Genomic DNA, 25,991 nt, shown 5'->3' with positions numbered 1-25,991 from the left:
ATATAAATAAAGGCGATTATTCTGAAAGCCAAGCCAACAAGTTGCCAGTTAGACCCAATATCCACAAGCCTTCTTCTTAAGTGCTTAGATATTTTACCTCCTTCCATCACAAACATTGTAAATGTCAGCTTGTCATCAGGTGTTTTCCCATCTTTGTTTGAAAATGCCCTAGTGAAGCCACTTCTTAAGAAATCCACGCTTGATGTCGATGTGTTGAACAATCATCGCCCAGTCTCCAACTTGTCTTTTCTCTAAAAGGTCATAGAGAAAGCAGTTTTGACGCAGCTCTGGGCCTACTTACAAGAGCACCAGCTCATCCCCCATGTTCAGTCAGCATGTAGACCTTTTCACAGGACTGAAACTACTTTAAAGTGACCACCACATATTATCTGCCCTTGACAGTGGTGATGTTTCTGCATTTACTGGACTTGTCTGCTACATTTGACACCATGGACCACTCTCTGCTTCTTCATAGACTACATACCCTCTATGAGATTTATGGACCTGCAGTAGCCTGGTTCAACTCCTGTCTCACTGATAGGACGCAGAACGTGTTTGTTGATGGTCAAACATCTTGTCCTGCTCCACTTTCTTGTAGCATCCCTCAAGGCTCAGTACTCGGCCCACTTCTGTTTATTCTGTATATGAAGCCACTTTTATCTTGCATCCTGTCTCACAACATTTCTCATCAGTCATATGCTGATGACATGCAGCCCTACTGCTCCACTCCACCATCTGAGTCTCACTCTGCTACCAGCACCATAGAAGTCTGTATTAATGAAGTCAAAGACTGGATGGTGACAAACTTAGACACTCAGTGATGATAAAACGGAAGCCCTCTTGTGTTTGTGAAAAAGAAATCCATCTTCACTTGTTTGTCCACCAAGTCACATCAGGGGGGAGGGGCCGAAATCACCTTTGTGTCCTCCATCAGGAATCTGGAATTCATTGTCACTGCACACATGATTCTTGCTAAACAAGTTACAGCTGTCTGTCAGTCTGTCTATTATGAGCTATGCAAGATCAGCACCATCTGTCACATTCTGTATACATGCGCTACCAACACTCTTGTCTGTGCACTTTTATTTTATCCAGACTTGATTACTGCAACTCCTTGCCTGCTGGCTGCCCTGAATATCTTCCTCACAAACTCCTGAAAGTACAGAACTCTGCTGCATGTCTGATACTTAGAGCTAGGAAACGGGACCACATTACCCCTCTCCTTTGTTTTCTGCACTGGCTTCCCACCCATTCTCACATTCAGTACAAATTATCCATGCTGTGTTTTAATTTCTCTGCTGGCACCTGCCCTGATTATTTCTCTGAACTTCTCTTCCCTTACGTCCCAGCTAGACAACTCCGCTACTCGTCTGATGATTGTCTCCTTACTCTGCCTGTCACCAGAACAACATATAGCCACAGGATTTGTATTCATTGTGCAGTGAAACAATGAAACTTTTTCCCTTTCCACATTCGCCACCTACCCACTATTGAATCCTTAAAACGTGCACTGAAAACGCACCTCTTCCGTAAACATTACTCATAACAACTTTTTCCATAATGGTAGTCCTTTTTCACACCCTTCCTTTTGCAATATCATGTTACTCTCGGCTCTTGTTCTTGTTATTTGGTTCCTCTTTGTGTTTTCTGTATTCAATTTCATTCTTTGTTTAGTACGGTTGTTTATTCTTTTATAGTTCACATGCTATTTGTTTCCCTGTCCCTTGTATGTTGTCCCTGTTTTGTTCTTGTTCTTAAGCGCTAAGAGCATACTCCCTAGGAGTGTAAGTATGTGTTTTACAAATTTTGCATTTATTATTATAATGTAATGTGTTTTTCTTCCCTTTAAAATGACTATTTATGCAGAGCTGTTTGCTCATAATTTTTCCATAAAATGGAAAATGGGGCACAATAGAAATGTTTGTTTTTTTGTAATTTATTTATATTATGAATTTTGTGCCCACTTTTTGGTACAGTTTTTTTAACTTTCATGACTGGAGTAGATTTATTGTGAATTTTTTGTTTAGTATTTTTCCCTAATAACTGGATTTAAACTTCTCAAGTATTCAAAGGAAACACCCTACCCCCAACAAACACATAACCTGCAATACAACATAATCTACCAAGTTTTTAAGTTTTGGGTGTCCGGGAACAGTTTAATGAACATAAACACATTAAACTAAGTCACATAAAAAAAATCTTAAAACGTATATAGCTTGTCCTTATCCCTTCATCGTGAAAAAAAATACAAGTACAAAAAGTTTCTTATGATTATTCACAACACCAGAAAAAAACTAGACAGCAGCAGATATGAGAAGTCCTTTGCTTACAAATAGCACAGGAAGAGAAAGAGTTCAACATGGTGCTGGGGGACAGAGGGTAGAGGATGGGATGCTGATGCACTACCACTTATGTGAAGAACAAAAGAATGACCTGTCATTGTGTCCATACACCCCTTCAGTTGTCATGACTGCCTAGATTCCTCCCTTCCTGGTACATCATAAACATCCACCTCGGAGTGACATTATCCTTTCTTTCTGACTGCCTCCAGGTGTCCTACCTCTTTCCCCATCCACCCACATATACTTCTCTGGTTTAAATTTAGGCTACCTTTCTTTTTAATTTAGATATATATTCAGTCTGTGATTTTAACCATGGTGAAGGTAGGCCAGAATTTTAGTACAGGTAGTCCTCGGGTTACGACGGTCTCGAGTTACGTCGTTTCGTGGTTACGACGCTCATTCCGACTTACGAGGTCAGTGCATCAAAGAAAAGGAAGGCCATCACCATGGAGGTGAAAGTGGATATCATAAGGCAATCTGAGAAGGGGGAAACAGCAACAGAAATTAGCAGGTCTTTAGGACTTAGTCGCTCGACTGTCGCTACGATTATCAAGGATAAAGATCGCATACTTGAACACGTGAAAGGATCTGCTCCTATGAAAGCGACAGTGATAACAAAGCGTAGTGTACTACAATATTTTACTGTACTTATGTTTATTGATAATGATGTAGGGTACTGTGTTAGGATAGGTGTGTGGGTAGGCTAAGTGTTTGCAGTACTGTGCTGTTATTATGGTACAGTACTGTATCAACGTATTCTTCTTCTTCTTCTTCGTCGATCACTCAAATGGACACGCCTGCCTCCTGCACAAACGATGCTGTGCGCCGCAGGTCCTCCAGGCTGCCGTGTAGCTTCCTCAATACTGGCGTCTCATCAGTCCAAATGCGGTGCCTGAGTTCTTCGTGCATGGGACATTCTTGCAGTAGATGTGCTGTTGTCTGACTGCCTGTCTGGCACGGGCACTGGTCTGTCTGGCCGATTCGGAGCTTGGTGTAAAGGTGGTGATTGAGACGGTTGTGGCCTGTCCTCAGCCTGAAAATAATGACCTGCTCAGCTCTTGTAAGCAGGTAGTATGGGTCGTTTCGGTTGAAACGTGGGTGCTGCTGCAGCCACTTGTTGTGCTGTTTGGCCTTGATGATGGATTTGACTTCGCTGTAGGTGGTGGACCTGTCTTGCTGCTCTTTTTTGGATCCTTCCTTGGCAAGAGTGTCTGCGGCTTCGTTGCCAAAAACCCCACAGTGGGAGGGAATCCACTGTAAGACGACTGTGCAGTCTCCGCATAAGGAGGAGAGAGCAGTGGACAGGTCGTTCAGTTTCTTGTCTCTGGCAGTCTGTAAGGCCTGCAGAACAGACAGTGCGTCCGTAAAGAAGACGACGTTGTTGGAGGTGTCTGGACTGTTTTCAACGTGGGTGGCACGGTCTGAATGGCAACTGCTTCAGCCTTGAAGTTGGTGGAGTAGAGGCCGGTTGCGAGAGAAAGACGGTCTTCTCTTCTCCTGGGTACCTGATGTAAATTCCGGCGCCACCATTTTTCACGGCTTGTTCGGCTGACCCGTCAGTGAACACGTGAGTCCATTGATCTTGTGGGAAGTTGTTGTGGATATACTCCATAGTACAGACTTCTTCACAGCGTCTAGGGAGTCTTTCTTGCTGACACCAGGGATGCTGCAGTGAATCAGGGGGAAAGCAGTTTCATTCCATGCTGGGTTTGTCCGGCACAGGGGGATCTCTCTGAGGTCGTGTTCCAAGATGTCTCGGTGTTTTCGTTCAAGGATCCTAGCCTGGTGGATGAACTTCCCCTTTTCAACCTTCCCTTCGTCGGCTGAGCCAGTCTGTTTCTCATGGGGTGATTTGGAAGTCTCTTGAACTTGGCGGCTTGGACGAGCATCTTTGTGTCACGTCGGTCCTCAAGTGATTCCAACCCTGTGATTGTCTCCAGTTCTTGTATGGGCGTAGACCTCATGGCTCCAGTGATGAGTCTGGCTGCTTGGTTCTGAACCTTGCTGACCTTCTCAAAGTTGGATTTTGCTGCTGTGCCCCATGCTGTCATGCCATACTCTAGGACTGGTCTGACCCTTCGGTGTACAGCTTCTTGAGGATTCTGTCATCCGCGCCCCAGTTCGTGCCAGCCAACTTCTTCATAATTGCAAGTCGCACCTTGGCTCTGGCTTCGACCTTCTTGGTCTGAGGCTTCCATGTAAGTCTCTTATCGAAGGTTACCCAAGGTAGGTAGGGTTGTCCTCCAGTGGGAGAATCTGTCCATCGAACTTCAGAGTGGCCTTCTGTTCCTAGTGGACAGACTAAAGATAGTGTAGGTGGTCTTTTTGGGGTTGACTTTGACAAGCCACCTTTTCGTCCAGTCCTGCAGGACATTAAGCGCCTCTTGGAGTCGGTAGTTGGCAGTTTGTCAGGTGTTCTTCTGTGCACCAAAGGACCAGGTCATCTGCATAGATGGCTCCTTGGACATTTCGGGGAGGTCCTTGATGATGTCGTTTATGAAGACAAGGAACAGGGTAGGACTGAGTACTCCCCCTTGAGGAACTCCTTCTCTCAGCGTCTTCTTTCGGCTGTATGTTCCACCAACGTGGACTCTGGCCTTCCTATTTTTCAGGTATTGAGAGATCCACTGGTACATACAGCCGGTTACGCCACACTTCTGGAGTTTCAACCTCAGTCCATCTTTCCAGACCTTGTCGAAGGCCTTTTCCATGTCTATCCACACCGTCAGCGTGTGCTTCTTGTCCTGGTAACCATCTTCGATCTTCTGGGCGATGTATGCAACCTGGTCTTCAGTTGAGCGATGTTGTCTGAAGCCTGCTTGTTCTGGTGTAAGGATGTTGTTCTTTTCCAAGTGCCATGATAATCTGGTGTTGATGAGGCGCTCCATTAACTTGCCCACGCAACTGGTGAGGCTTATGGGTCTGTAACTGTCCACCTTCGCTCGGTCTTTGCCTTTCTTGTGGACGGGCACCATGTCTGCCTCTCGCCAGATTTGTGGGACATGGCCGCTGTTCCAGCTGTTGTTGAAGAGGTCGAGGAGTTTGGTCTTGGCTCGTGGGCCCAGGTGTTGCAGCATTTCATTGGTGACCTTATCTGGTCCAGGGGATTTCTTCTGACTTAGGGTCTTGACTGCTTCTTCAAACTCTTTCATGTTGAATGGTTTGTTCATATAGTCTTCCTGGTGTTTTCGCTGGCTGAATTCTCTTCTTTCTTCATGAACTTGCTGTTTCTTTTCTTCTGGTACTGTGATGTTGCTGACCTCTTCGTAGCTGTCAATGAAAGCGTTTGCTGCTTTTCTACCTGTTAGCATATCTTGTTGTATGACGATCGGTGCACTTCTAGTATCTTCATCATTCATCGCCCTTGCCAGCTTCCATAACTTGTTTCCTTCTCTGTCTAGATTCAGTTCCTCTGTCTTTTCTCTCCATCTCTTTCTTGCAGCTTCGTTGCAGGCTTTTCTGTATTTGGCGCTTGATTCTTTCAGTGCTATGTTGTTTTCTATGGTGGGGTCATTCTCAACCTTTTCCCTGATCTTGGAGACTTCATCTTCTAGTTCTTGGAGTTCTTCTGTCCAGTATGGCCTATAGTTCTTTCGTGCGCCTCTTGGTATTGCTTCTGAGGCAGCTTTTAAGATTGCCTTGTTGAATGCATCGATGGCACGGTTGATGTTCTGGTCCGCCACACGTATTCCTTTGGTGTACTGGTCTGACAATGAGACGAAAGTATCCCAGTTGGCTTTCTTGTAATTCCACCTGGGAAATGTCTTTGAATCTTGGGGCCTGTACTGCAAGTTGATGGCCAGTTTGACTGGTCTGTGGTCGCTGCCGCCTAACTGGTTCTGTACCCCTCTGGTTGTTTTCTTGGAGAGGTCGTCAGTGGCGAAAGCAAGGTCAGGGGTTGTTGAGGAGACCCATCTGCGCGAGAAGAAAGTCGGTGGGTCTTCTGGATCGTTCAACAGGATCATCTTGCTATCGATCTGCCAGTCCTCCACTTCCTCTCCTCTATTATCCGTCTCGTCGTAGCCCCAGCAGGTTGAGTGGCTGTTGAAGTCGCCGACAGCCAAGCAGTTTTCGGCAGGGATATCAAGAGTCTGCAGGGAAAGTTCTTTGTCGGGTGGGCAGTACAGGTTGAAGATAGTGAGCACAGTGCTGTCTACTGTAATCTTGACTCCATTTATTTCAGCTTGCTGATTCGTGTCCACTTGAAAATCTCTTGCTGGGATGTTATTCTTTACAAGAATCAGCACACCTCCCTTGTGTCTTCCTTCTCTGTCCATCCTGAAGGTTTGGTAACCTCTGATGGTAAATCTGTGGTTGGGGTTCAGGTGTGTTTCTTGAATACTTCTTCTTCTTCTTCTTCGTCGTTCACTCAAATGGACACGCCTGCCTCCTGCACGAATGATGCTGTGCGCCGCAGGTCCTCCAGGCTGCCGTGTAACTTCCTCGGTACTGGCGTCTCATCAGTCCAAATGCGGTGCCTGAGTTCTTCGTGCATAGGACATTCTTGCAGTAGATGTGCTGTTGTCTGACTGCCTGTCTGGCACGGGCACTGGTCTGTCTGGCCGATTCGGAGCTTGGTGTAAAGGTGGTAATTGAGACGGTTGTGGCCTGTCCTCAGCCTGAAAATAATGACCTGCTCAGCTCTTGTAAGCAGGTAGTATGGGTCGTTTGTTTCTTGAATACAGGCCACATCTATTTTTTCAGCATGTAGTCTTTCGGTGAGGGCTAATTTTTTGTTGTAAACGCCTTCGGCGTTCCACTGTAGGATGTTGAGAGGCCTCAGGGTCTCTTCTGTGGTTGTTGTTCCTTTTCGGCCAGTAGCCATTTCCCTCTGCCTCCGAAGCCTGGCTCCTCGCATCGGGGCGTGGTGACCACCAGTATCATGGGGTGGGCCCTGTTGAGGCGCAGGGCCCGGCACTTCGCCCGCCTGGCGGACCTCACAGGCAAAGCACCATATCGTTTAGAGTGAGCGTTGTCCATTCCATGCGAGTGTCAGTGCGTTGTGCTGCCGTTAAGCGCACGATGGCCCAGCACATCCGTCTTCGGCGTCAGTTTTCTTTTCCGAGTGTCTTTCTCGTAGAGAGACTTGCCGTCCAAGGCTAACGACCATCCTCTGGCCGGGTGCAACACTTTAGTCTGGCCTCTACCCTGACAGACCTGTTCGGCTTGGTTGGACCTGCCAGGAGCACAAGGCTCCCGCCGACATAGCTCTGTGGGTCGACGAGGCACACAAGCCACCACACCACTACAAGGTAAGTTGCACCAATTGGTGGTGGGTATCAACGTATGATCCGACTTACGTCGAAATTCGGTTTACGACGCCGCGCTAAGAACGGATCCCAGTCGTAAGTCGAGGACTACCTGTACTTTGGCAGATGGTTTTAAATCTGTAGAAAGATGGCTATAAATGGTGGGAAACTGCTTGTGAGATGGGGAGAGCTTACTCCACTCTCTGCAGCATATACAAGCAATGTAAATGAAGTGGTTCAGTAGAAATTGAACATAGTGGTGGCTGACCTCCAAAAGTCATCAAGTTTGAGTACAGTTACTGTATGGAATTCCCTGTCAGCCATCATGTGGCACAAGCATGGAGGTTACCTGCAGTCTGTGAAAAAGACAAGTATTGCTGACATCGATCCCAGAAAGTGTTTGCAGCACTGAATTTGAACAGTAGATGATTAGTGACAAAAAAGTAATCTTTAAAGATGCAGGTCAAGAGGTCATTGGGGACAGTAACAAGCTCTGTGTATGAAGATATCCAGATGAAGGCTTTTCCCTCATTGCTTACAAGTGGGTCATTGAAACAAGATCTCTGACATGATTGTAGGGGTGTACCACCTGACATGGGGTAGGATGTGCAAGGTGAAGAAATAATCCTTACTGCCAAGTACAGTAAGATCATTAGCAAAGACCTTCTAAAACTTAAAACTGTTCTCTAACAGCAAATTTAGAAGCATTCAGAAATTGATTTTAAATCATTTAGATGCCTTATACAAGGAACTTAGCAAAGTTTTAAATGTGGTTTTCTCTTCTCTATTTTAACAGTTAGGACTTGTTTTAATTTGACTTAAGCAGTTTTAACAGCAGTGTCTGCAGTTATCAGTAAGGAAGAAATTGAAGTGTTTACAAGCAAATAAAAGATATTATGATGATGCAGTGTCGCTTCTTGTAAAGACTGCCCGAAATGGAAAGAAGAGGCAGCCATTCAGCACGTACACGCGGAATCTGGTGTCTCATAGGCTGATGCTCGCTGTCCCATAGTGGGTGGCTCCTCAGGAGCACCTTCTACTTCAAACTCCATTTCCTTCTCAGCAGCTGTCACAAAACGACCATCCACCTCTGAGTCTATCCAGACGGACATGACATGGGTCTCTTCAGAAGGCCCTGTCCCAGTATGTCAAGCTATGCCTCCTCCTACAAGCTGTGGTGGCAACCAGTCATCACAGAAATCAGAAAGACTGCATGCCAGCAAGCATGCAACACAAAATCACCAAGGAACAAGAATACCACACCGCAGACAGACAAGAACACATAAATCGAAATCACCAGAAAAACCCATTACTCGGCAGATAACATCTGGGACTACCAGCAGCATCAATCCCTTTTTTTCAAATCGCTTCAGATGTTATATTTTTAAACAGGCAAGTAAACTTGCGTGTCAAAGGTTTGTGTCCTCACTGTCATCCCCCACCACTTCCCAAGCGGTGTTGGCGGCCAAGAGGAAGATAAAGGAAAGGTTTCAGGCTGGCTCGATAGGCCATTTAAGGATTGGAGACTCTTTCTCATAGAAGCACGAGATGTCGCTAATTCCTTGACATCCACCATTGCTCACAACTCCTCTTCGCACTACTCTCCAGATTTCCATTGCTTGAAGTCTGTTTAGGAATCTTCTGGCTGTGGCTTTTCTTCCAATATCTCTGAAAAGTACAGTCTGCCCTTTTCTGTCTCGGAACTGCAGCAGGCACTTCAGAAGTGCAAGGACTCTGCACCGGGCCCAGACAGTATTTCTTATCAACTGCTTACTCATCTTCCACAGGTCTCTCTCCTCCTTCTAGACATATTTAACTTTATTTGGATGTGTGACTGTTTCTCTCCCTCGTGGAGAGAGGCAGTCGTGGTGCCAATCCCCAAATCTGGCAAGGATCCCTCTAATCCCAACTCTTACCGTCCTATCACTCTTACTAGTTGTCTGTGCAAAACTCTTGAACTCATGGTGGCATCTTGAGTCTCGAGGTCTTTTTTCCAGCCTGCAGTGTGGCTTCAGAAAATGAAGCTGCGCTCTGGACCATTTGGTCCGTTTTGAAATGTTTGTCAGGGATGCGTTGGTTGGCAAAGAACATGTTTTAGGGATGTTTTTTGATTTATAGAAGGCGTACGACACTACCTGGAAGCAATGTATTCTGTTGAACCTTCATGCCCTTGGCTTCTGGGGCCGTATGCCACTCTTCATCAAGAACTTTCTTTCCTATCACCTTTTTCAAGTGAGAGTGGGGTCTATCCTGTCTGATCCTCAAACCAGGAAATGGGCATCCCTCAGGGTAGCATTCTTTCACCAACCTTTTTCAACATCAAAGTAGATTCAATCTTGAAATCTGTATGTCTAGGTTTGGAGGCCTCGTTATATGTAGATGACTTTGCTCTTTGCATTTGAGGTCGATCCCTACCATTTCTCGAACACTGGCTTCAGCTGTGTGTTAATGCTGTACAAAGATGGGTGACAGAAAATGGCTTCCAATTTTCTCCTACCATGTCAGTATGCATCCACTTTTGCTAACTGAGAAGTATGCTTCCAAACCCATCTATTTCTGTCAATGGCACGGTAGTCAAAGTGGTCCAGGAAGTAAAATTCCTCGGGGTCATCTTTTACCGTAATTTCTTTTCTGTCATATATCAGATCTCCACGTCTTTCTTGTTAGAAAGCCTTGAACATTCTTAGAGTAGTTGGCCATGTCAGCTGGGGGGCGGACTGCACGGTCCTGCTTCATCTATATCGTGCCCTGTTCCACTCCAAGCTAGACTATGGATCCATCATTTATGGCTCTGCTCGAGATTCCTACCTCTAATTCTCAATCCTTTCTATCATCAAGGGCACCGCATCTATTTGGGTGCCTTCTGCACCATTCCTGTACAAAGTTTATACGCAGAAACTGGTGTGCCTCCACTTTCTCTCCATCGTCTGAAACTCGTGCTATCCTATGTCTGTCGTTTAAAAGCTCATCCTGGAAATTCTGGATACCGTGCTGTTTTCGGACCTTAGCGTGCTGCCGTGTATGCCATTTGTACCAAGGAACTCCATGTAGTAACTCACCCCCAAGTTGCCAGAGTAGATATTCAATGTGTAGAGCCTCTTTCTCTACTACTAGCTCCTCCTTGGACCCTTCCTTTTCCAGAGATTCGTCTTGATCTTACAGCTTTTAAAAAAAGGGGACGATAGTGATCTCGTCTTTCTCCAACATTTTCATGAACTCCTTTCTGACTACCCTGGATTCAGTTCCATCTTTACAGATGGCTGCAAAGTCCCAAGTGGTGGCCTGGTCGCTGTGGCAGCCGTTCCATCCTGCCAACCGCAATGGGCTGCTTCAGTCCGACTGGCAGATGGCTGTTCAGTTTTCACTGCGGAACTTGACGCTATCTTGCTAGCCTTGCAACATGTTCACTGCTCTTCGGAGCACAACTTTTTGATTATTTCAGACTCTTCCTGCCTTCCAAGCTCTCCTTTCCAATCATTTGCATGTCAGTCTCTGGCAAATTACAGTCGCTGGTATCATCAGACTGTAAACCTTTCTTGCCTACGTTCAGTCCCTGTGGCAACCTGTCTTTTCCGACGGCTTACCTTTGTTCCATCCTGTGAGGCGGGAGGAGTTGATCGTTGCTAGATTGAAGTTAGGACACACCTATGCCACACAAGGACACCTCTTACGAGGTGAACCACCACCAGTTTGTCCATGGTGTATGGGGAAATTTTAGTGTGGTACATATGATCATTTGTCCTGAGCTCCAGACTATCCATCGACAGTTTTTTTTACAGAAAATTCGTTGTTTTCTTTGTTCAGGTCCGTCCCATTGGCAGCAGTTTTTTTTTTTTTTTTTTTTTTTTTAACATTTTTAAGGATATGACTTTACCATCAAATTTAAATTTTATGTCTTGGTAATTGTTTTCTCTAGATTTTTGGTTTGTTGGTGGCCTTTTTGGGCTTCACCATTTCTTTTTACACTTGACCCACTCTTTTACATATTGTTTATTTCTTGCGTTGACTTTTAAAAGAATGTTATGATTATATCACTCCAGAGGTTTTTCCCATAAACTTGCTATGCTAAGATTACCTTTTGTTGCCGTGATATAGTCCTAGTTGCTGGCACGGGATTAAACACAAATAAACATTGTTGATGACCTCTTCAGCACTCCTTTTTACACTTTACTAACTCTTTTACATTATTGTTTACTTCTTGTGTTGGTTTTTTTTAAAAAGAATGTCATGGTTATATCATTTGGGGGGTTTGTTCCTAAACTTTTTAAGGTAAGATTACTTTTTGTTGCCGTGATATTGCGTTAGTTGTTGGCACAGCGTGGAACACAAACTCCATACAGACTTCAGCTTTAAGTGGTTTCAAATAACTACTTAAGACTCCCTTTTTGTGGATCTCTTTTCAGTGGCCTTTAATCACTCCCTACATACAACCATGATCTAGCACAAGTGGCCCTTAGCCTGTTTCTCCTTATTTTCATAGTAATGACTACAGGGTTTAAGATGACAGTAGCAGTTCAGTGGGTTTGACTAGTTATAGACTACAAATGTTAAAAAAGCAGATTGATTGGGTTTAGCAGAATGTTGTTCTAGAATATATCACGAACCTGCATAGTTCAATTCCAAGGCATATGCTGGTATGCATCATAAATAAGGGGTATATGACAAAGTACTAAGAGTAGAAAAATCACCTAATATTTTTATTTATATTTTCTTAAAAGCATAGGACTGCAGTTTGTTTATATTTGTGCCATACTGACTCCACAAAAGCAAATGGCACCCATCTGTATAGTAAGTAAAGAATTGCATTGACAACCCATACCAAGAACTGGAAATAATGAGTGTTTTTTTTTTTAAAAAAGACACTTCTTTCCCAGTAGGAATTAGATTTAGTGGAATCTAGAGAGATGTTTAATGATTGTAATGAAGTTCAAAAGTATTGTATATAGCAGAGAGTGGCAGTCCCCTGATAACAGCAACAAGCACTTACGTAGTGCATTTCTACTTGCAGCATGTTGAATAAAAGCAAACAACAAAAACGAGAGGTGGGGGTGGAACTATAAAGACAAGGCATTCTATACACATTCCAGGCCAGAGGAAGAAATAAAAAAAAAGCTGCCTAATTTAACTGATCCAAGATTAAATAAGTAAAAGAAATATATCCTTTGCTGCAGTTTTTTTTCAATACTCCTTATTGCCCAATTCAAATTTATGGTTTAGAGTTACTTTTTTGGTTAATCTTAAGCTAGATTTGCAGTTGAGCAGCATGTCTTCTTTTTTCAGTGTTAAATACAGATTCTTCGTCAACATCAAGCTGTGTGTCTGGATGTTTGGAGATAAAAGTTACAAAGCATCATACTGAAGACCAGTGTTTGACCAATTCCATAAAGGGATTTCATTTAGAAATGTCAACACCAGTCGACTCTCAGTCACCTGGTGTTCCTGGCACTGATGTCAAGTTATATAGGTACATACTACAAACTTTTAATGTTTGTTTCCCTTTATTTGGCCTCTGTATGTTTACATTATTTGTAGAACTTCATTCTAAATACATTCATCATAAAGTGCATACAATAATTTTTGTACAGATTCAATGCATAAAATAGTTAAAAGCAATAAAATAATCAGCTTTACTACTGGGGAATGGATCTGACATGAAATGACAGCTGTAAATTGCTTTTCTTGTCATCTTTTGCATAATTCTTGCTTAAAACTTTTCATAATTAGAAACTTTAGATGACGAAATACAATTCTTACCATCTTTGACACCATAAAAATTCAGTAAGACTCACCTAAGCACCTAATAAATTTATTGAGGTGTAGAAGAAATAGAGATCAGCTTTCCAATCCAAACTTTTCATGATGTGATCACTTTAGTTCAGAAAATTCATATAAATAGTGTGCGCCTCTTGATCCATGAAACTCAGATGATGCTGGAGACATGGAGGGACCATTATGTAATGAGATATCATGTGTTAGTGCCCACCTTTTTGCTTCAACCAACATCAGAGCAGCCACTTTTGTCAACTCGTTATCATTATCATTTCCAAAATAAAAAATAAAAAAAGAAAAGGTTAGGGGACGATAAAGATTAAACCAAATGTAAAGCATATTGTACTCTAATAATTCTTGTACCAATTAATGCCTCAAAATCGCAAAAAGAAAAAGCTTTTGAGAAAGCAAAAATTCACTGGCTTGCTTGTTTAGAAGCTGTCACAGGTGTAATGTCAGTTGTCCGCACATTATGCTTGACACAAGGCACACAAAGGTCATTTTTTGAATGCACAAGTGTAGGGAACATGCAGACAAGCTTTAATTATTCCTTCACTAATGCCTATATTTTGTGTGTCAGTATATGTTCTTATGATCTCAAAGCAATAAACATCAACACATTTTTGTATGTCATATTTTTTGAAAAATTAGAGGCAAACAAGTGAGGAATTCTCAAAAAAAAAAAAAATTCTGCCATCCAATATTGACATTTTTATCAATGTTGAATGTGCATTTCCACTCTAAAGTTGAATTGTTCAGAAAAAAATATGTCGTAGCAAATAACATTGAGTAGAAAACTAGGTATACTAAATCACAATAATCCATATAATCTACCATTGTTTTGGTTTTTTTTTTCTTTCATGTTACAGCACATCAGATGGTTCAGTTAAAACATCAGAATTTGAAAGAATAGACCAAGAGCCTTCAGGTCAGTCTGCAGGTACAGCTGTCCTCTCTACAGTGAAAAAAGAGAGCACAACACTCTGCAGTGTAGATGATAGTAACATGTAAGTCATTGTATTTTGTCATGGAATTGATTTTTCACACAACAAACAGTACATTTTAAAAGAGACTATTTGTTCATTGCTGAGTCTTTTTTTTTTTTTTTTTAACTAGTGCAAATTATTTGGTTGTGCTTCATTGCGATATTTTGCATAAGCTGCATGCTTACAAAAAAGTAACATTCTTGTTACCACCCATTTGTGCTCTTGCAATTTTTTAACAAATCCCATTTAAGGGGGAAAAAAGCGTGTTTTTAGGTGGTCTTCTTTGTCCACCAAGGTACATGTATTGATCTGTTGCTCCATAGTGATTGCTGTTACCTAGAGTTGGTTCCCATATAAATCTTTTAACAAAGCACAACAATTGCAGAAAAGATAAGCCTTAAAATCAATGGCCAATTCTGGAAAGATGACATGGTAGCAAAAGGAGAGATAGGAAGTTATCTAAAATTCATAAAAGTGTATGTGCAGTGATAGATAAATAAGCTTGAGAGTGGTCTTGTGAGGTAAAGCAGAGGAAAACTCCAATGACAGGAAAACTCATTTAGGAAAAGGCTTTTTGTCTGGCAGTGGCTTAAGTGATTGTCACAGTCACTTGCGTTCCCACAAACACCTGGACATTTGCCCATTTTTATTTTTTTTTTTACTCGAAACAACTCTACCTCTTTTGTAGGCCTGTATATATTTAATAATTGTAACTCCAGGATACAAATAAACTAAACAATTCACTAAACAAAACATCACAAAAACTCTTTATGGCATTAGCCAGGCCTATCAGTCCATGGCATTAGCCAGACCCAAACACTCATGGCCCATCTTTCGGCCCTTCACTTCATGCCCCATCTCCCGGCCCTGCAGACTGCACCTATTGACAGTTACAAACGAGAACAAAATTATTCATACCTATTGAAAAGAATACATCAAAAATTCAACATGCAAAAACCCGATCTTTCTCGGCAGACGCAGCCTCCACTTCTGCATATGTAGTGTCTCAGCACTGGCTGTGTCTCCACAGGAAGTGAAGTGCTAGCCACCATCGCTGTGCAGGCTGTTAGCTTCATGTCACCTTCTGTGGCAGTGATTTAAGGATTTCCAGGCCTCAAACAAATGGCTTGAACATTGGATGAAAGGCCACAACATTCACCAGTTATACCTAAGGGGTGATAGAGGGAAGGTTTGCTGGATTACCATTGATCTTAATTTTAGGTAACAATTTCAAAAAGAATTTTGAGTCTACAAACAAAATTGACAGAGTTATAAGCTTTTTAAAGTGTTTGTTTTGGTGCCATTTTGGATCGTTTCCATGGCAACCGATAGCATGACAAGTGCAGTAAAACTATTTTTTGAACTCTTACTTATTCAAGGGCAAAATAGATGATATAAAAAATCAGCAATATCATGTAAAAGGTAAATAATTTTTTCCGGGACATGTCAGTTCTTAAGATCTGATTTTGGTGGATTTTAGCCAGTCTTACTATGGAGGTTTTGTTATACTAAATTCAAATGAAAGATTGAAAGATGGTAACATGCCTGAATTTAGATCTCATGTCATGAAAGTAAGTCACAAGACAGAAATTTAGAAAATTATTTTTACATTATATACAAGCAAAGTGCCGGACAATGAAATATTTTATTAGAATATACATAAAACTTCAAATATTACAATTATACTGTCATTTAAAGTTGTTGGAGTACAAATCTGTGTTAAATTGAGAAACTGGCAGCTGTCTCAAACATGGCTCTTGATCAACTGTCTACTTTCAAATATAACAAAATGCCTAATTGGTTGTCTATTTTAGCTCTGTAAGGGAAGTAATTCATAGTAAAGCAAAGTAATTCGTAGTTACCACCAGTTTCTTACCTTCTTATCACACAACGTGATGTATTTTGTGCATAAAACAAGAACTTGTCGAGAAAAAAATTCACTTCTGAGGATGCAAATTGTAAGATAAGAGTTAATGTGTACCTGACCCCTTAAAAATGGGTTGGGGAAGGAAAGCAGTAAAAGGGAGATGGGCACAGCCCTTACCTAAAAGCTGCCTTCAAGTGCCATCATCTCTCACCAACCATCAGAAAGTCACAGGATTACCCTTACCCTTTTTATCGATCATAATAAGCCAAGGGATTTATGCTGTTGTTTGGAACTTGTACGACCTATTTTACTAAATTTACTAGATACATAATTTTTTGGGGGTTTTTTTTTTTTTTAATATGTATCTTGTGCAGCTTATTGGCATCAACTGGAATGCTGAAAAAGGTCATTGATGGAGATGAACATTCCAGTATTACACATTCTGTTCCTGGTGCAGGAGATAACACTCATACCGAGAGTGATGCTGCTCAAGAATCTAACAGTACAACTGGTTTAAAAATAGAGGTACTTGGGTAAGTTCCTTCATTTTTTTTCTTGCTGTTTGGCTGGGTTTTTTTGTGTGTGTGTGTGGTGCTGATGTACACATTTTTTGCTAGTGTCCTGCTCGTTTCTCATGTTACATTCACAATCACATGCATGCAATAGTGTACCCTCTTACATAAATACTTAGGGAGAATGTACAGAGAGAGAAGGTATATTTATTCCCATGTGTCAGAAGTAAATACTTAAAGGGGATTAATCTTGCCCCTTTCTGCTGTTTTTTCATTTTTTTCTCTTCTTTATCTTTACAGGTCTTCTTGTCTCTTTTTTTCCCCCACATAAAGCTTTTGTTCTCTCTTGGTGCGGCCCAGTGGCACAATGCTTAGTGCCTTTCACCAGTACACTGAGGGTTGGCGGTATTGGATTCAGCTTTTATCTTAGCACACTGTTCTTTCTCTGCATGGCATCTGTTTACAGGGCTGGCTGCTTTGCCATGATCTAGCCTTAGTTGCTGGTCTCACATAAAACATCAGTTCTCAATTTCCCAATATCACCACCACCCCTTCTCTGTCTGTGGACTTCTTTATGGTACCTGTGTTTGCTGTGCTGGGCAGTGTGTGTTGGGGGAGGATGGTATCCTAGGGGTTGAGTTTTCTGATGGGTTGCAGGCAGTCACACAAATACACTCTTTGACCCCTAGACAGGAGGTTGGTGTGGATTACACATCCATGAGTTTATCATGTAAAGTTAATTTTACTTTTTTTGTGACTATTACTCCTCTGGGCCCAGCTTCTTATGCCAAGAGTGAATGCTCCACCTCACTCTGGCAGGGTGACTAAACTGATCCAAGCCTTTTTTCTCTTCCTTCTGGCCCTTTCATCTATATTTCATCTATCTTTCCAACCAACTCTCCCCCTCCTAACCTGCAAGTGATGAGGGTTGGCTGTCCTGGGTTCAGTTCTTGTCTTGGACATGCTGTTCTTTCTCTGCCAAAAGGGAAGGAAGCCACATGATCTTTTGTCTCATCGTTCACTTTGTTTCGCTCAAATGTTAAAAAATTTGTACTTGAATACAATTATAAAAAAAATTGTTTAAATTCTTCTAAAATAATAAAATAACTTTTAATGGAAAGTTTTAATATAAACTTATAAGCATTTTGTAGTGGGTGAGGTTTCAGATTATATTTTTGAAACTGAGAGAACTTGATGAGAGTTAATGAATCGAAGAAGGCTATTGATAATGGTGTTTTCATTTGGTTTATATAAATGCAGGACCTATCCAAAGGAGGCTGTGGAGCAGCATGATGAAGCATGTCAGCTGGCAGATGGGGCAGTTCCCAATGGACCTGTTTGATACAAAAGTATGCTGCCATATCTGGCAGCTAGTGAAAAGAAGGCCTTACAACAGACATCTTTTCTGCCCCTTAACACATCATAAGGTTCAAGGGTAGCAGGACTGTTGATCTGGGAACCGTCCCGTAATTGCCAAATGCACTAACATGCAGGAAATATGATGCTGAAGAGACTGCTATCATGGTCTTGTGCTGTTAAAAAGCTAGTGACTGTACAAGCTGACCTCATGTGTGAATTGTCTGTGACTGTGATAGTCACATTTGCTTTTCTTTGGGTAATGCCTGCTATAGCAGGCTTATGTAATATAGTGTTTGGTTAATTAAAAAAGAAATACACGAAGAGCCTCCTTAACTAGCCACTTTGTAAAATCAGCAACACCTGTTACAATAAAGTTGGCTGGTTAATGTTAAGCAATGAACCACAGTTTGTTTTTTTTTTAAGTGGATGTCATGTGATTATGTAACATATTTTACTGTGGAGCTATTGAGCCATTGTTCGTTATCAGGAAATTTCCTCTATTTTTTCCCAATTTTCTCCCTCTAGACATCACGAATGTTTTGAGTTCTTGGAGAAAGATCATACCACATAAGAATGATTAATACATTTTTAGCTGTGCTTTAGAAATTTTGCGTGTGTGTAAATGAAAAAGAGAAAGACTATTTTAAGACACCTGTTAGGAAAGAATGTTTATTCTCTCAAATAGCAGGGCTTCTAACTTTCTAACACACTAATGTGTGCAGCCAAATAAGCAATTTGGTATTTCTGCCTCATTTCCAGATTTCTTTCCTATTAGAGAGTTCTAGCATGATGAAGTTTCTGAAGGCATCCTCCTGGCACCAGTTGACAAAGCCAAAAGATAAAAAAAAAGTCAGTCATTAATGATACACTGCACTCTTCTTACGTGTACACCATATAGACTAAATGTTAGTAATTACAAACCTACTTTTGCTACAAATGTAGGTTTGAATGGGCTTGGACCTTCCGATCTCACAATTGCAATTTTAATGTGCTTTTCAACACAGCTTGGCCTGTCATTGTTACTGATGTCTGAGAGAGTGAGAGACATGCCACATGCTTATCAAGGGCACTGGCTTGAAACCCTGTGCTTGTTAGCTTCTTAATTTCGTGATTGTGACTAAACAAACACTTTCATAGAGTAGGGTGTTTGCGGAAAATTTATTTTGTACCCATGCACACACATCCATATTCTTAAGAGTGTTACAATTTCCCTGCATGTTCTGTATGCTATTGCTTAAATAAGAATGGGAAAACCTATGATTAAATCCTTTTTGAAGTCTTTATTACAATAATTTGCATATAAGAAGGCAGAAAAATGTTGGGCGAAAACAAAAACATCTTTGAGGAAGCAAACTTTTCAGTAGCAGAAATATACACCCTTTTTTTTTAACTTATTGTTCTGCTAGCATATCCTTTTTTAACCAGATTAAATGTTGCAAAGAAAGAAGAAATAACTGTTTGTTTTTGATATTGTTTCACTTTAAGTATTTGAAAGTCAACAATCGATTGCTAAATGGTGAAGCTGAAGCAGGTTATGCATGTGATCCACTTGTTTATGCCTAGTTGTCAAACAGTTCTCCTTGACTTTTTTCCCTTCTATAATCCCTTTATTTCCCATATTTCTAACTGTAAAACCATTTAAGTGCAGTTGGAAATAATATGACAACACTTTCAATAGTTTCCCCTATGTCCAATGATAGATTTTGTTGAAAAGTGCTGTATATTAAAGAAGTGTTTCAAAAACAAAAGTTGTTTACATTTCTAAAGCAAATTTGTTTAATTGTGTTTCATTCTTTGAAACACATTGTTCAGTGTGCCTGTGTCATAACAATCCATGGACTTCTCAGGAAAGTAGAAAAGGGAAGTTTCTTTAATAGTACGAAAATTACAAGGTCAATTTATTAATGTCCACATAGAGCAATATGACGAGAAACTTTTTTATGTGTGAACATATAGATTGACACCATTGCATATACACCAGATATAAATGTGTGTGGATCCCAACACATGCAAACCCCACCCTGTGAAAGTCTTCAAGTACAGTCCCAGCTCAATATCTCACCACCATTCATCCAACGCAAATGTCGGGCAAGAGGCAAAGGTGATGACATAAAGGGATAACCTTCAGGGAAATCCATTTTCCAGTCAAGACTACATGATTGTGTATAGGTTATTTAGAAGTAGTTGCTATTTTGGCATGCAGGGCTTAAAATTGTTCCTTTTTCTTCCTTCCAGTTAAAGTGCAGCAATGAGTAAGATTTACAAAACTTAACAAATATCTGATGGCATTATACAGGGCAGTTTATATGAAACAGATGCAAGTAAACATGTCCATTTTATTCCATGAATGCATTTAAAACTTTGGTATAATTCTAAAATGTGATTAAAAGTTTTTTTAGAGTGTGTCATAAAACAGCTGATATTAAGTGCTATTTGTTGTGAATAAGACTTCCGCTGTTGAAATGAAATTTTTAAGGATTGATACAGATGCCTTTTGAACTACAGTATGATCAGATAGTAAAACTTTTTAGTAATAGTTTGACTGTCAGTGTCAAAATGAATTCAATTGTCAATGTTTCCTTTATTGAGAAGATATTGCAAGTTAATGACCAACACCATGATTATTGTTGAGGAATAAGATATCTGATGGAAATGAGATTGATGTGATATGAATGCTTGTATAGTTTTAATGGAATACACTGCTTCCAGCGAAAAGGGATTTTCATGACCTGGCATGAGTTGCTCCAAATTATTCAAGAAATGTTCCAAAGATAGCAATGTTATAAGACCTTCAGAACCATAAATTAATTCCTGTTTCCTGTTATTAAAAATCATCTTCACTTTTCCCCAGTATCTTTTAGCTGGCAGTTACTCCAAATAAAAACCTTGAACCTGTAAATATTTTGTGCAAGCTGAAGTAAAGAAATAATGACAAAGTTGGATCTTTAGATTGTCATGGATAATTGGTATGCATAAAGTGGTTTAGAGAATGTGCAGATTGTTCTGCCCTGTAAGGATGTCATTAAATTTAATCTAAAACTTTTTATGCTTAGACCAACAGCTTGACTGTTGACTACATGCAGATAAACAGTTTGGCCTGTGAAGATTAGCAAATCAAATTTGGTTCTTTTAGTTAATAGTTATTTTAAAAATAAGACATATCATTACTGAGTTTTAATTGCAAACATTTTACAATTTTGTTTAGAAAAATTATAGTTGTTTGAACTATTTTAAATGATAGTTTAAAAAACATTCAGATCACTAGTGAGTTTTAATTATTGCAAACATTTTATAATTGTGTAAAATTACTAAAGCAGTTCTTTGAGCCAGAAAATGCAGTGCATTGAACAATTAAGTATGAAAGTGTTTGCTGGGTACACACAAATGCAAACTTAATTTTTTATGTTTTCCCACAGACTGGATTTATCCATTTATCAGTGCATAATCTATTTCATAATCTAAAATCTTTAAAAATTCAAAAACTTTACATATTTTTAAACAACCTAAAAGATGGATTACTGGCCCTTATCCTGAAAATAAAACTCAATCTTCGAAAGACAGTCAAAATATGCATACCCCATGTTACTTTGATCTCATTATTTCCTAAAAATACAACTAGTATGCCTTATTACATTATGGCTTGCCATTTTAATCTTTTCCAAAGAAGACAAAAGGTTTTCAGATGTATATGTTGAGATGGTATCAGTGTCTTTTTGAAAACTCGTCACTACTGCTCCCTATCTTACATGCATAAGCAAAAAATGTAAATGAAAACACAAAGTAGTTTTACCTAAGAACAGTGATAATCCACAAGTGGATGTGCATAACATGCTGAATCTAATTTCCTCCCTGTTATCACTAATGCTAACACTACCATTCTTTTCAAACCACACTTACTGACAGCACTTAGCAATTTGACCGCAAGCCAACTCTAAGCATTCAATGCAATAGTACTTTCAACATGGAAACAATTTCACTTGTTTTTAAATGTACAAATAAAATGAATTAAATATTTTATATTTTAAAAAAAAAAAAGTCGCCAAATAAAGTGATGGGAACTTGGGTTGAATAGGGGGTGCTTCATTTATTTTCCACTGGTGCTATATTATGTTGTGAGGAGGAAAGAGTGGTTGATTAATGTGAGGTTTCGATGACAGGCTATGTAAAGGAGGGGGTCTACCACATCAAGTGGCTGCAGGATTGTCTCCATGCTTGGGTGCATTTTTATATATATATAGGCTCAGTGCTAGCTGGTTAACTGGCACTCAGGTTGTGGCCAAACCACTAGACTCTGCTGCTGGATGTGCTGATGAACAGATGTACCTCCCTCATCTAACAGGCTGAGGGGATCGGCTGACCTTGATTTAGTTTATGCTTTGTGGTAGTGCTTCGATTTGGATAAAAGTGTTGGACCTTCATGTTTGCATGTTCATCTGCTGCATTTTCTTCCTCTTCTGTCGTGCAGCAGGACTGATATCAATATATAATGTTATTTATTTTTAGATATTGACCTTGCTTTCTTCATGTAGTTGGTTTCATGACATCTTTTGCTGCCTGTAAAAACTCTTTTGTGGGATCAAACCTTCACATAATTTTCATCCTTTATGGATTTTATTCATAGTCAGTACAATTTCTTCTTTGTCACTTTCACATTATCATTTCGCACATGCTCACCTTTCTACTTTTCCTGTTTTCTTCTTTTCAGACCCTTTCAGTAATGTTTTTCACAAATACTGTCCGGCTTTCTTCAAAAGGGTGTTATTTTAGAGACCACAACAAGTCTTTCAGCAAACTGCTTTTTATTTGTTGTAACCCATATTTTGTTGGTTTGTATTTATTCATAGTTGTTTATTTAGTAATTTCATCAATATGTGATGAGCCAGTCTTATTTCTCTGTTTGAATGTGACAATTTTTTGCCATGATATGGCTATCATTGCTGGCCACCATCATTCTATCTCAAACATTTTCTGATTTCTTCTCTTCCTCTTGTACCTTTTCCCTAACTCCTGTTGTTTATTCAGGTTCACCTAATCATTTGCCTTTATTTTCTGTTTCTGTTTGACAGCTATGTAAGATGAGATGATGAGTTTGTGATGTGTTTCTAGGCCATTGTATCTTGATGTAGGGTCTAGTTATAGTTTTTGCTAAAATGAAATTTGTCACTGTGTGGTGAAGTCATTTCAGTTGTACCATGAGCACAGGTGGCTGGTCTTGTGTTGGTAATTTATAATTGGTATTAGTGCACAAACTGTTGTTTTCCATTGTACAACAGCATCACTGTGGGCTTAAGTATGATTCCCAGAGTGCTCTTCTGCCTTGTCCTACCATTCAAGTCTCATGGTACATCCAGTTCTCTTTGTTCAGTTTATCTGCAAGGAAAGAAGAAAATTCTTTTCTCTTTGTTTGTGTCATTGTAAGATGCATATCATATTATAATTGGACATCAGTGGCAACTTTCTGACCTATTTGGTTGCTCAAGAGGTTGATTGTTGCAAGTATGTATAGAATTAAGGTATACTGTGAGCTGCTCTTTGCTGATGTCCTACTTCAGCCTAGATGAAGACATAGCCTTTAGTGTTCTTGGCTGCTTTTCCTTTCCTGTGCAGTCTGAAATTCTCATAAATAGGATTTTATGTTTCTGCAGGAACTTATCTATTTCTGGCTCTATTTGTACAGTCCACAGACTTTCCATGTGCTAATCTTTCTTCTTTTGTTCATATACTGTTGTAGTCCTTTTTTTTTTCCATCTTGATCCAGTTGTTTTGTTTGTGGAGGGAGTGGGGTTTGTATGTGTGTATTTTTGTTTGTTTATTCAGCATTGAGAGATCCACTTGCTGTTTGCTAAGCCAGTCGAAGTTTCATCAGAGCCATGTTAGCTGGTTTGTTTAGGAAAGTCTCATGCTCTGTCCATTTCCACGTTCCAAAACAGTGAGATTCAATTTTGGAAGGCTTGGCAGTATGCTCAAAACCTGTATAATTTCACAAGGACACTAACAAAAAGATAACCCCTATCCAAAAATTCACACTAATAAAATAATACTGCAACTGTAAACTACTACGAAAAAATTAGAATGTCTTAATAGTTTTATAACACTGAAAGTATAGGTAACCAGTTTATTCACTTAGGTGGAAAGGGATATGGATAGTAGATAAAGGTTAACTAGGCAGGCATGATTTTAAGTTGTCATCAAGAAATTTGCTTCCACCTGAAAAAAAATTGTCACCTTATTTTTATAAATATTAAAACAATTTGTATGTTTATCACATGAGTGGCATTGCATTTAGGTTGTAGGCAGAAACACATTCTTCAGTGCACAAATCAGGAAGGAGTATTTTGCTCAAATCTAAAGCTGGCATGTTAATTTTCCGATTGGCTTTACTTCAGGTGACTGGAATATTTTTCTTTGAATTTGCTGCATGTCTTTTCCTTCAAATGAAGAATTAATGATGCTATTATGGAAGACGTGCAGTTTGTGCAACACAGGGATCAGCCTTTGCACTTTTATATCTTCCTCATACTGCTCTGCCCCCATATTTTTCTGTTTCTCCTTATACATGATTTAGGTTATCAGGACTGGACTGTAGTGACTAATCAAGTGATCTTGCATGTCTTTTGTACACGAAGGATGTGTGTATATTAATAAACTGTCATGTTTATGCCTTGTGTAAATGCAGATGACATGAATGCCTTGTGGACACACGCTTGGCATTTTTTAAAATCATTTTCGGTAGATTCAGCTTAAATTATAAGGGACACACTTCCAAAATCTTACCAAAACCAAAAAACATTAGAAAAAAGATGTGTGAAAATGAAGTTTATGACCTCTTTACTGAGTAACTGTGGTTAGTATGAAGTTTTTGGTTATTTCTATTAGCCAGTTCAATAACTTACACCAGAGGCTGTACACAAATTGTTTCTTGTATTTGTAGCATGTTTCTAATTATTTTAAATGCCTATATTTTTATATTTGCATGCAAGAACTCGAGCCCAGAGTGCAGAAAAGTGTACAAATTTATGTTGAAACTGTGACTTGCCAAGTCTTCTCTGCATTAACAAAAGTGAATACTATAAATTACTTATTTGATTGAATATTCATGAAGACATAATTTGGTGGTCTAATTGTGTAATCATAGAAAGCAAAGTATATACAGGATTTTTTTCTTAATGCCTGGTTTATTTCTCACCAATCCACTTTCACAGGTTGCAAAGCAAGGTAGACTAAACAAATGCTCATGTTTAAAATAAATTTTGAAAAGTAGGTAGGTGTAAGCAAGTTGCAAGTGTACTGCACAATTTGAATACTGATGCTAGCAGTTAAGTGTGTCAATATTACACTTGTTACTTGCAGCTGGAAAGTAAAGACTATCAGTAATCAAAGAGATTGCAGTGGCATGTTGTGTGTGATAGAGAAAAATATGTGTTGACAAATAAAGATAAGGATGATCATACGTGAAAGAAGAAGCGCACTTAAAAGTTCAGCTCTCATATTTTGCGTATTTACAAATATTAATATTCATCACAAAATGACAGTATGTTGACAGGTGTTTTGTAATAACAACAAAAAGCATTTATATAACACATTTCCCTGCTTGGTGGTGAGTCCTGTAAGTGAACATATGAGCAGCAAGAAAAACATAGTAGTGAAAAAGGGTGACCTACCACACGGCTCACACTGGCATTCACTCTGTACATAACGCTCGAGCGTAGCCGTAGGTTGTTTGAACCTCTTTATTATGGTTGTCGCGTGTCAGACAGCAATGCCTAACGTCATGCCCATGCTATGTCACGCGTCATCTGCTTGATTTGCTGAGCTTGCTGATTGTTCTAGCAATAGGGGTTCTCTGTTCATGCCCCTCCCAACCATGTCCACAGTTTTGGCGCAAAAGGCCTTCATAAGCCTTAGTG

The 25,991-nt window shown here is 40.0% G+C and overlaps 1 protein-coding gene across 6 annotated transcripts in view; it reads left to right on the top strand.

The window, feature by feature from the left end:
- Positions 1 to 25,463, top strand: part of LOC112567133 (serine/threonine-protein phosphatase 6 regulatory subunit 3-like) — an 88,717-nt gene extending 63,254 nt beyond the window's left edge. For 5 of the 6 annotated variants that reach the window (XM_025243684.1, XM_025243683.1, XM_025243685.1 and 2 more), the window contains 4 exons: positions 12,872 to 13,055; positions 14,230 to 14,367; positions 16,588 to 16,746; positions 17,986 to 25,463. In XM_025243684.1, coding sequence (XP_025099469.1) covers positions 12,872 to 13,055; positions 14,230 to 14,367; positions 16,588 to 16,746; positions 17,986 to 18,067 — 563 coding nt within the window. In that variant the 3' untranslated portion in view covers positions 18,068 to 25,463. Of the gene's footprint in view, positions 1 to 12,871; positions 13,056 to 14,229; positions 14,368 to 16,587; positions 16,747 to 17,985 lie in introns of those variants that run through there. The other variant, XR_003099760.1, reaches the window with a different exon arrangement.
- Positions 25,464 to 25,991: the final 528 nt, after the last annotated feature.

The sequence above is a fragment of the Pomacea canaliculata genome, linkage group LG6 (assembly GCF_003073045.1).
Source record: "Pomacea canaliculata isolate SZHN2017 linkage group LG6, ASM307304v1, whole genome shotgun sequence".
Classification (NCBI taxonomy): domain Eukaryota; kingdom Metazoa; phylum Mollusca; class Gastropoda; order Architaenioglossa; family Ampullariidae; genus Pomacea; species Pomacea canaliculata.
The sequence above is the reverse complement of the archived record's forward strand: the minus strand, read 5'-3'. Positions and strand labels throughout refer to the sequence as shown.